Source organism: Conger conger, chromosome 5, assembly GCF_963514075.1.
Source record: "Conger conger chromosome 5, fConCon1.1, whole genome shotgun sequence".
Lineage (NCBI taxonomy): Eukaryota > Metazoa > Chordata > Actinopteri > Anguilliformes > Congridae > Conger > Conger conger.
Genome location: NC_083764.1, coordinates 57,705,062 through 57,716,637, shown reverse-complemented (window position 1 = coordinate 57,716,637; position 11,576 = coordinate 57,705,062). Strand labels below are relative to the sequence as shown.

Here is an 11,576-nt window from a genome sequence, read left to right as displayed (position 1 = left end):
GTGACACCTTGTGGCTGAAGAGGGCGTTACAGCAGACGACACTGCAGCTCTGCAAAGCCGTAGTACTGATTAAAATTCTGCTCACATTTTTGGCACCTATGCAAAGATTTAGGTTTCCCTTTCAATGCTGCATGGACAATTTTATTCAAAAATCAATCACAACACCTGGCTTGTATTAATACAAATGCAACCAAACAAGCCTAGTTGACTAATTGAAGCAATTCATTTAGGGTTTCCCATGTTTCATTATTATTTATTAACTCTGGCGTCGAAAGTACAGCATTCTTCCCATCTTTCTTCCAACCTCTCTAATTGATTAATTGTTCACTTGAAGACAATGCAATAATAACAATGTAAGGCAATTACAATACTTTTGAATACCTGACTTAAATAATCCAGAACCACGCAATAAAAACTCAACCACCGTCTGTAATGCATATTTTATTTGGTAACATAAAACAATATTATTTCTTGAGGTACTGTAGGCAAAAAAGTATAGCAAATTACAAAATCACAGGTAGGGAGGGATGGGGAGAGGTGCTGCTTAAAGAGGTGTGTCTTCAGCTTGCGTTTGAAGGTGGGGAATCTGGTTCAGCTGTTCATTTACACTGATAAAACATGGACATAAACTTCAAGCCTTTTTCTCAAGACTACAAGGCATCCTGGGCGTGAGAGGTATAGGGCAAGCAACAACCTCCACAAGACGGTCACAGTCACGTTCATAGCCATTCTCTCATGCCTAGTGAGAAAGGAACTGTCACACAATCCTACGACACACCTCATTACTCTGCTTCTGATCCACATTCAACACACCATCCCCAGGGCCAGTCTTCTTTATGGGTATGATTAGTCATTAGTAGAGAACAGGTCACTGATGTTTAACTAAAAATGTATGAAAATATACATGAATCACTGTCAAGACTGTCAGACAGGTGGTGTTGCGTTGGCATTGCCCTGATAAAGGCACCGGCACGATATCGGCTGTGTTGAGAATAAATAGTGAGAACTAGAACTGTGCAGCATAATCATCTTTTCTTCTTTGAATCTGCTGTACAGCCACATTCTTTCCTTCCTTTCAACCAAGCAAATCGTCAAAGCGTCACATAAGGAAAACATTAAAACTGGGAAGAGCGAGATTTCTTCCCGGACCAGTGGATTTCAGCTCAGTTCTTGAACCGGGAAAGGAGTTCTCGAGATATGATTAACCGCTGAATCTGGGCGGTGCCCTCGTAGATCTGAAACACACGGATCACACACACGGATCACACACACGGATCACACACACGGATCACACGCACGGATCACACGCACGGATCACACACACGGATAACACGCACGGATCACACGTGGGTAAAGGGGCACGCACCTGGTAGATTTTGGCGTCCCTCATCAGCTTTTCCACGGGGTACTCGCTGTTGAAGCCGTTTCCCCCGAACACCTGCACGGCGTCGCTGGCCACCTGGTTGGCGATGTCGCCGGCGAAGGCCTTGGCGATGGAGGCGTAGTAGGTGTTCCTGCGTCCCTCGTCAACCTCCCAGGCTGAGCGCTGGTACCCCATCCTGGCCAGCTCCACCTTTATCGCCATCTCCGCCAGCAGGAAGGCCACCGCCTGGTGCTGAGGACCAACACAACAGCCCGCTCAAAATTCAATACGACTTCAATATGTGTCATTATGGAATACAGCTTTCTGTAATTTGGTATAACAGAGCTAACTAAACGGGTTTAAAAGGGGGAAAAGACAAATGTTGTTGTATTTTTTAAAATCTACTTCCTGTTCAAAGAAACCTATGCCTGAGGTACATCAAAAATAAAAAGTCATACGGGTGTGTGCACTTGATGGGTGACAAGAGGTTCTGTCAAACGTTTGAGACCTTTTTTTAAACATGAGCCTCAGAGATGTTGTTTTTCTTGTTAGCTAGCAAAGGCAGAATTTCCAGTATGTGTCCCCAGGTACCTACCTGGGGACACATACTGGAAATTCAGCCTTTGTCCCCAGGTACCTACCTGGGGACACATACTGGAAATTCTGCCTTTGCTAGCAAACAAGAAAAACAACATCTCTGAGGCTCATGTTTAAAAAAAGGTCTCAAACGTTTGACAGAACCTCTTGTCACCCATCAAGTGCACACACCCATATGACTTTTTATTTTTGATGTACCTCAGGCATAGGTTTCTGGTTATATTATATCATATTTCATTTCCCTTTTCCTGAAAGGTTTCATCATTCCTGCATGCCTTCGCTCATAGACATGAAACACAATGCCTCTAAAGCAGGGTTAGGCACCCTGGAGCGCCAGTGACATTTCTGGGTTTTGTTCCATCAGAGCGTGATCACAGGAGTTTGATGGATGAATAAAAGTCTGAGGCTGAATATTCTGCATGCTGAAATGCTGAGTGATTCCAGCACACAGCCCCCGGCATTTATTAAACCTGATTAATTATGACTAATGAAGAGGAATCCAAATATATCGTTATAGGTTTGGATGGAGCAAATACCAGGACCAACTCCACCATTCCAGGGCCAGGGTGTGTACCTGGGGACACATACTGGAAATTCAGCCTTTGCTAGCAAACAAGAAAAACAACATCTCTGAGGCTCATGTTTAAAAAAAGGTCTCAAACGTTTGACAGAACCTCTTGTCACCCATCAAGTGCACACACCCGTATGACTTTTTATTTTTGATGTACCTCAGGCATAGGTTTCTGGTTATATTATATCATATTTCATTTCCCTTTTCCTGAAAGGTTTCATCATTCCTGCATGCCTTCGCTCATAGACATGAAACACAATGCCTCTAAAGCAGGGTTAGGCACCCTGGAGCGCCAGTGACATTTCTGGGTTTTGTTCCATCAGAGCGTGATCACAGGAGTTTGATGGATGAATAAAAGTCTGAGGCTGAATATTCTGCATGCTGAAATGCTGAGTGATTCCAGCACACAGCCCCCGGCATTTATTAAACCTGATTAATTATAACTAATGAAGAGGAATCCAAATATATCGTTATAGGTTTGGATGGAGCAGATACCAGGACCAACTCCACCATTCCAGGACCAGGGTTGCCAAAGCTTATATTTTAAATTGCGGCAAAGCATTCTCCCTGCCTGACAATAAAACACTGCACTGCTCCCTTAATGTTTTTTGTTACAAGCACCTGCGAACACAAACAAACCCTATTCAGTCTAAAATAACCCAACTACACAGCCAACTCTATCCATCTGGAGAATTCAGCACTTAGTGAACACCTTCAACAAACCGAAGCTTGGAAATAAACAGACATCCATTTTGCTAGAATACCATTCATAGGACAGATTTAGGATATTAACACACCCCCACCCCTTACCTCAGCGATGAACCGTCCAAATGTCTTCCTCTCCAAGGAATACTTTGTGGCCTCCTCCAGGGCCCTCTGAGCCAATCCTGTGGCTCCTGCTGCCACCTGCACAACACAACAAAACAATACATTCAACACCTACACAACACAACAAACAATACATTCAACACCTACACAACAAAACAATACATTCAACACCTACACAACACAACAAAACAAAACAATACACTCAACACCTACACAACACAATAAAACTGTACATTCAACACCTACACAACACAATAAAACTGTACATTCAACACCTACACAACAAAACAATACATTCAACACCTACACAACACAACAAAACAAAACAATACACTCAACACCTACACAACACAATAAAACTGTACATTCAACACCTACACAACACAATAAAACTGTACATTCAACACCTACACAACAAAACAATACATTCAACACCTACACAACACAACAAAACAATACATTCAACACCTACACAACACAATAAAACTTGTACATTCAACACTTGACACAAGAACTCCATACTCAATGGCCGGTAACGAATTGAACTGGCAGTTAAACATTGTGGCGGGTGGACAGTTGCGTGACTCACCGGTGGTCTGGTCTTATCGAAGGCACCCATAGCGATCTTGAACCCCGCGCCTTCACCAATCAGCACGTTCTCCTTTGGTATTCTCACATCCTCGAACGTGATGCCCCGGGTGTCCGAGCACCTCTGCCCCATGTTCATCTCCTACACAAACAGACACATCCGAAAATAAAAACTTTCACCCTACACAAAAATGTGCCTACTTCCTTGACCAGCGGTCTGCAACCTCAGTCCTGGAGAGCTATGGAAAGCAGCAGACCTGGAACCTCTACAGGACCAAGGTCTGTAGATGCCTGGCCTGAGGGTATCTAGCAGAGCATCAGGCAAAGTTGTGAACATCACAAAGTTCTCTGTGTCCACTACAGTACACTGCCTGCCTATTCCATCCAACAACAACACTGTATGAGAAGAATACCTCCATTATCTGTGTGAAGGTTAACCGTACTAAATTTCCCTGAACACTGGTTCAGCTTCTCATTGGCCTCCACTGGCTTCCCATTGCCGCACGCATCCGTTTCAAGGCCCTAGTGTTGGCATTTCAGGCTGCTAAGGGGACTGCCCCACCTTACATACAATCCCTGATCACTCCCTACTCCCCAGCTAGACCATTCCGGTCTGCCAGCTCTGGTCGCCTTACGGTTCCCTCTCTACGTGCACCTGGCGGTCGAGCTGCACGTTCACGCCTGTTTTCCGTTCTGGTTCCTCAGTGGTGGAATGACTTGCCTACCACTGTCAGAACAGCAGAATCCCTCCCCCTATTTCGACGCAGACTCAAAACCCACCTTTTCAAACTCTACCTTAGTCCTCCCTCCTGATTTCCCCTGCCCCTCCTTTCTGATATCCCTATCCTTGTCTAACCCCCCCCAAAATAAAAATAAAAAATGCACTTCTGATGACAACTATGTTTAGAACAGCATTTCCTGTGTATTTTGCTAGTTTCTGGATGTGATGCTCTGACTTATGGTAGAACCTATGCACTTGTAAGTCGCCTTGGATTAAAAGCGTCTGCCAAATGACTAAAATGTAAATGTAAATGTAAAATGAAAACAAGCGGAGAAGTCTTAAATGTGGCGGCCTGTAGCGTAGTGGTTAAGGTACATGACTGGGACCCACAAGGTCGGTGGTTCGATCCCCGGTGTAGCCACACACAACGCACAGCCATTGGGCCTTTGAGCAAGGCCCTTAACCATGCATTGCTCCAGGAGAGGATTTTCTTCTAATCAACTGTACGTGGCTCTGGGTAAGAGCGTCTGCCAAATTAATTAATTTATTTAATGTAATGTAATGTTGATTTCTGTAATGGCTTACATAACCGTTACTCACTTATACAGTTAAAACCCCCGAATCAAATCACTTTCCACCTCCCGGTCTACTTTTTCTGAGCATGAAGCTTCACGTAGATAGGACCACCAACGTCCACAAACAGGGCATTTCCATCTACACACAGCCTCCCAACCCAAACAAAGTGTGTGCGTGTCCAATGATCCAAGCGACTCGGCCTGGTCCTGGAGGCCGCACGTCCGCACCTTTCTGCCGATTTGGACTCCCGGGGAGTCTGCGTCCAGGATGAAGCCAGTGAAGGCCTTGCTGGCTGGACACTTGGGGTCAGGGTCAGTACGGGCCAGGAGGAAATACCTGCAGCAGCACACAGTGGAGCTCAATCCATCCATCCATCCATTATCCTAACTCGCTTATCCTGAACAGGGTCGCAGGGGGGCTGGAGCCTATCCCAGCATGCATTGGGCGAAAGGCAGGAATACACCCTGGACAGGTCGCCAGTCCATCACAGGGCTCACACACCATTCACTCACACACTCATACCTACGGGCAATTTAGACTCTCCAATCAGCCTAACCTGCATGTCTTTCGACTGTGGGAGGAAAAACTGGAGTACCCGGAGGAAACCCACGCGAACATGGGGAGAACATGCAAACTCCACACAGAGAGGCCCCGGCCAACAGGGATTCGAACCCAGGACCTCCTTGCTGAGAGGGGGCAGTGCTACCCACTGCACCATCTGTGCCGCCCTGGAGCTCAATCCACAAGGCCCAATTTACAGCCTGCAAGAGCACTGCAAGAGCAGCCTGAGGCCCAGGTGCAGGCTGGGATCCCAATACATTATTATAATACCTTTTGTGAAAGACTGATATCAGATAATGTGGGTGCTTGCAGTTATTGCCACTAAAGGTGGTGCAGCCAGTTGAGTTTAAGGGGGCAGTTACTTTTCCACATGGGTGATATTGGCGTCATATTTTTCATTAAATGAAATAAATTGAAAATATGCTTTCTGTGCTTGCTCAGGCTCCTTGAAATTAAACCATTCAGCAGTATAGAAGAATATTAGGAATGAACAGGGCAAATATTTGTTCACGGCACTGTATAAATGGCAGTCAAGCAATCCACAGCACCTCATCGGAAATGTAATTTTGTACAGAGCGGTTTCATTACTGCACGGAGCTGAGGCGGCCATCTTACCAGTTGGCCTTCCCGCCGTTGGTGATCCACATCTTCTGACCGTTTACAACGTACTCGTCTCCCTTCTTCTCCGCCCGGGTTTTAATACCGGCCACATCGGACCCCGCCCCGGGCTCTGTCACACAGTACGCCTGCCAATCACATTACCTTTCATTAATTACAGGAGATCAGCAGTTAGAGAAATACTTGAACCTAAATACTAAAAGTCTGGCACCAACAATCATGCCACGGTAGAAATCACTGAAACCCCCCCCCAAGGTTTTATCTTATAAACAAAACCTACTTTTCTCCATTGAATTCAGAAAAAAACAAAGAAATAGGTCTCAAATATACAGTATAACATAATACGTCAGGCCATGGATGTATTATGCATGTACCTGCGTGGTTTTTGTTGGTGCAGCTCATACAATTGTGGCCTTTGTGGGGTCGTATTTTATTTCCTTTTCTCTGAGTAACAAAACACTAAACTTCCTTGTTCCCGCTAAATGTTAGTGGTAATGGATGGGGTTTTGGTTGGACGCCAAAAGTGTGTACACAATGGTGGAAATATTTCGGAAACATTGAATTTGAAGCAAAACCCTTTGCGAGTCAGATCCCTGAGCATTTGTAACAAAACATAACCATAATCAAAGCATACAAGCAGGTGAAAGGCTTGCTTCTGAAAGTGTACAACCTGAGGTTATTCATATATTAAAAAAAAAAAAAAAAAAGCATACCCACAGGATAGGACACCTTTTTCTATACCATGCATGCATGCATACATACATACACACATATACATACACACACACACACACACACACACACACACACACACACACACACACACAAGCCACAGAGGGTTTCGTCCAATCAGGGAAACTTACACACATCAGAGGCTCCTCAGTCATTCGTCCCAGGTACTTTTTCCTCTGCGCATCGTTGCCTGCAATGATCACTGGCATTTGCTGCAATTTGAAATATATACATATATACATATTTTGTAAAAATGAAATGAAAGCAAAACACAAAAGCCAACGTATAAGATGCTGCCAATATTTCCATGATAGATTACTACCTGTTAGTGCACATTATTAGCTTGCGTAGCTGAATATGGGAATGTTCTACATGAAACTTTAAATCCAGCATGAAAGTCACAGGATATGACCACTTGGCAGTAAAAAGCCTCGAGGCATCTCCTCGGAGGTATTCTCAGGTGAACTTTGAGAATTTTAAGAGCTTTCGGATAGCCACTTTGCCACATTCTGCTACTTTCAGCATTTTTTGCAGGAAATGTACTTTTTGGAGCTTGGCATTCCCTTAAAACGGTGTCCTTTAAAGAAGAGGGGGAATTAAAGCGCCCTTACACCCAGCGAGTTAGCCTCAATGGCAGTCTGCACCCCAGTGCAGCCAAAGGCCAGCTCTTCCGTGATGAGGCAGGAGTCAAATATGCCGAGGCCCATCCCACCTGTAGCCAGGCAACACAAAAGACATGATAAGACATGATAAGAGATATGCAGCTGCACCAATGACTGAGGAGCAAGACTGGAGGCAGTAAACAAAGCTTGTTTAACGAGCACATACCGCAGTCCTCAGGAATGTGGCCGTTCATGAGACCGAGCTCCCACGCCATCTTGATGATCGGGAAAGGATACTACAAAAAAACAAGCATTTACAAACCAGAGATTTGTATTGAGAGTCACGCTTCACTCGCACAGTAATATGCACCACACCCGTCTGCGGCTCAATCTCTCTGCTTCTTATTTACAAAGCAAGTCAATTGTGCAAAATAAGCAAAACTCACTTCACCGGATCGGTCATAGAGCGGGGCCGCGGGCACGATCTCCTCTCGAGCAAACTTCCTGGCGAGCTGCTGGAACTCCTTCTGCTGCTCAGTGAGCTCTGGAGAACAACAGGATATTAGCACCCCAAAAGTCTCTGAACTCTGGAGAGCAACAGGATATCAGCACCCCAAAAGTCTATGTCCTCTGGCGGGGGAACAGGATATTAGTGCCTCAAAAGGACAGTTGACGGCAAAGTACCAGGCGAGAGGGGTGCCACTAGCTATCCCTGGAATTTGAATAAATTAAATTTAGCAAACTTTACTAACTACAGTCAGACGGTAGCTCTCATTCATTTGCATTAAGCATTACGCTAAATTACAAGTACGCAAATTGTTCCAGGTTATGCCAAGTCTTGAAGCACGTTATAACAATGCTAAATAGTTCAGAAAATGAGTACGTGGAACTTGTTTTGCTGGTTTTTTTTAAATGTTTATGAATCTTGGACCCTCTAAAGTAGCCTTGGCCTCCCCATGGACACCCCATTTCTATAGTTCCAGAAACGCCACTGGGTGGGCGATTTTACTCACCAAAGCTAAAGCCTCCTGGTGAGGCCCTGACAGCACTGGCAGCCACCTTTGTGCTGGTGCCCTGCAACCGGAGCCCAGTCCGGACACTGGCCTTTAGCACCTACGGGAACGGGTGGAGTGTGGTTATTTACGGTTGGAACAAAACCACAGTATCTACAACAGTGCTCTCAAACTCGTTGCCAGAGGGCAGTGTGTAAGCAGGTTTTTATTGCAACAAATGAATTTAGTCCAATTACTCATGAAACCATATGCACTTGGTTAAAGAACAGAATACCAGCAACAATTGTTATTTATACAACACAAATAACACATTATTATATATACATTATGTACAAACCTACAGCCCTAATTCAGCAAAATAAGATTATATAATATATTATCTCATGCGTATGTCTGAGTGGCACTTTCTAAAACTTTGGTTGTAAAAATGCCCCCTACTGGATGCAGTTTAGCTTATTACTAATTTAACAAAGCATTATGCAAATACACAAAAGCATAACAGCATATGTCAAAGCAGTCATGTGCGCCTGCAGACTGTATTTATGCATTCAGCACAAGCCTTGTTTATTGCATAATCCATTGGTTAACGATAGCCGTTTAGTTAATGATTACCGTGTCTTGTTGTGGCCAGACTTTAGGAGTTTAACCAGGCAAGAGAAATGATCCAACTCTAGTCCCCCCATAAATGCCAAAAATGTCTCATTCAAACAGAATAACACTAAAAACTTAACAATGCCTTGAAGGGAAAAATGACAGAACTAAAACGCGTTTCCAAAAGCTTAGAAAGGGCGCTTGTGTCACGAAGCAAGACTACCAAGTTAGCTGGATAACTGCACTAAAAGACAGAACTTTCTACGTCAAGCAGTGTTCCAGGTTTGGGAGGGTTCTGGGGTTTACTAGTGCAATTTCAACTCCGGGGGGCCTTTGTGCTACAGCACAAACTTGCCATGTCTCACATTTCTTTCCTGTCATTCTCACTCCAGGGGTAGGCGACCTTGGTCCCCAAGTTCCAGATATGGTCCTGGCTTTTTATTTACCCAAGCCTCTGCAATTAGTCAGGTTTAATGAATGCAGGGAACTGTGACCTGAAGGTACTCAATACAAAATGTCACCATTCCGAATATTCAGCCTCGGGCTTTGAATCATCCGTAAAACTCAAGTGATCAAAACGGAACGTTACAAAAACCCGAAATATCACTGTCACATCATTGTCACTGGTACTTCTTTGATACGTTATTTTAATTTACTTGTATTTTCTGTTAATTACGTTAGTTGTGATTACCCCTCACCAAAAGACAGCATGATAGTGACATGGCGAATCCATTCGTTTCTGCAGAAAACGCTTCCTGATTTTCTGTTCCAGTCGCTGACCAAGTATTAGTTGCCCGTACCCTTCTGAGCGAACAAGCTAAGTTAGCTAACCAACGAGCGAAAACTCAAATCTAAACACCTCGACTCGGGACACTGGAATTATCACTCTACGTAACCAACTTGCGAAAACGCCTATCTTAACACCTATTTTAGCCCCTCCATTGCAACTAAGCTGTCTTGTTGCAAGTTAGTTCTCCTATATGAGCGAAGACGTGTGGCAATTTAGCTGTTTAGCTCGCCAGCTACCTTATTATCGTTAGTTAAACACAAGGACAGCAATATTTAGTTAAGTTAAATAGCTTCACATTTTTACCTTGTTTATAAACATTTCTGCTCTTCCAAACAACACTCCTGACGATATCCAAATCCTTGAATGCCCGAATAACCTTTGCTCTGGATAAAATTGATGTTGTTTGACCAACTATGGCGGCCAATTTTATCACGTGATGTAAACGTCATCGGTTTTCCCTTTGCCCTACTTTATATATATTCCCGGATGTCAGTGTGAGGCAGACGTTGTACATCAATCTGTTCAATATGTGGATTCGTACACACGTATACTTTCATACTAATCTGCGCGATGTCCACGGAAAGTTGCTACTCGATAACAGTCGTTACCTAACTTCTTTTGATTAACAATAAATATAAACATAGATGTGGAAAATATTGTGCATGTTTCATGAAAGTGGTTGGATTGGTGGTCAGTGACGAATAATGTTATTAGAGTTATGTCATAATCAGGACGCATAGACACACACTTAAAAGAAAAAGTGGTCAGTGGTGAAACGCCGGCATGCTCCCCTGTAATAAAATTAACTCTGAAGTCAAAATGGAAAGATTTGTTTCGATTAAAATATATTATTAAAATACCGAGGTCATGACCTCAGTGTCCTCAATGGTAGTTACGGGTCTAGTTATAATGTTATGTAAAGTTGAGCAATGCCTGTTTTACTCATAACCAATAATATTATCCATTAATCCTTGTCCTTCATAATCTTAATTACGAACATGCATACTGACAATAGTAACCTAATTTAACCTGTAAATTCCTTGTAGTATCAAATGCCATTACACCTGTTTTTCCTCTCTCATTCTTTCTCTTCTCTCGCTGGTTCTGACCCTCACCTCTCAATGCAGCACTGACCTGCTCTTTCTGCACCACTGGAACATGCTATTTCAAATGCTAATAAAAAAAAAATTATAATAAAAAGATTGCACATGCTCAAAGACACACATACACAGACAAACACATGCACACACTGACATGGAGTTTTTCCACTTTAAAATGAATGAGCCAATGAATTGCTTGGACCGATTACACAAAGTATAGAAATAATATATTCCGGAAAAAGGTATAGTATATTTAATTTTATAAGAGCCATTGAGTTCCATCCAATATTATATCCACTATTCATGCCACTGTTACATGGAGACC

General features: G+C 43.5%; 1 protein-coding gene across 1 annotated transcript; it reads right to left on the bottom strand.

Annotated features, from left to right (window-relative positions):
• Positions 1-428: 428 nt before the first annotated feature.
• acadm (acyl-CoA dehydrogenase medium chain) lies at positions 429-10,587 on the bottom strand. The gene is made up of 12 exons (XM_061242160.1): positions 10,455-10,587; positions 8,771-8,870; positions 8,204-8,301; positions 7,984-8,053; positions 7,767-7,867; positions 7,287-7,367; positions 6,421-6,551; positions 5,472-5,580; positions 3,949-4,089; positions 3,342-3,437; positions 1,367-1,615; positions 429-1,235 (listed from the first exon to the last, which is right to left on the bottom strand). Exons 1-12 carry the CDS (start codon positions 10,467-10,469, stop codon positions 1,164-1,166), a joined length of 1,263 nt encoding a protein of 420 aa, XP_061098144.1. The 5' UTR covers positions 10,470-10,587; the 3' UTR covers positions 429-1,163.
• Positions 10,588-11,576: the final 989 nt, after the last annotated feature.

What these genes read in the sequence shown, in the direction of transcription:
- acadm (XM_061242160.1), bottom strand. An exon ending in ACCAGGAGGCTTTAGCTTTG is followed by an intron (nt 8,302 to 8,770) that starts GTGAGTAAAATC and finishes GTTGTTCTCCAG; the next exon opens with AGCTCACTGAGCAGCAGAAG. An exon ending in TCGATAAGACCAGACCACCG is followed by an intron (nt 3,438 to 3,948) that starts GTGAGTCACGCA and finishes TGTGTTGTGCAG; the next exon opens with GTGGCAGCAGGAGCCACAGG.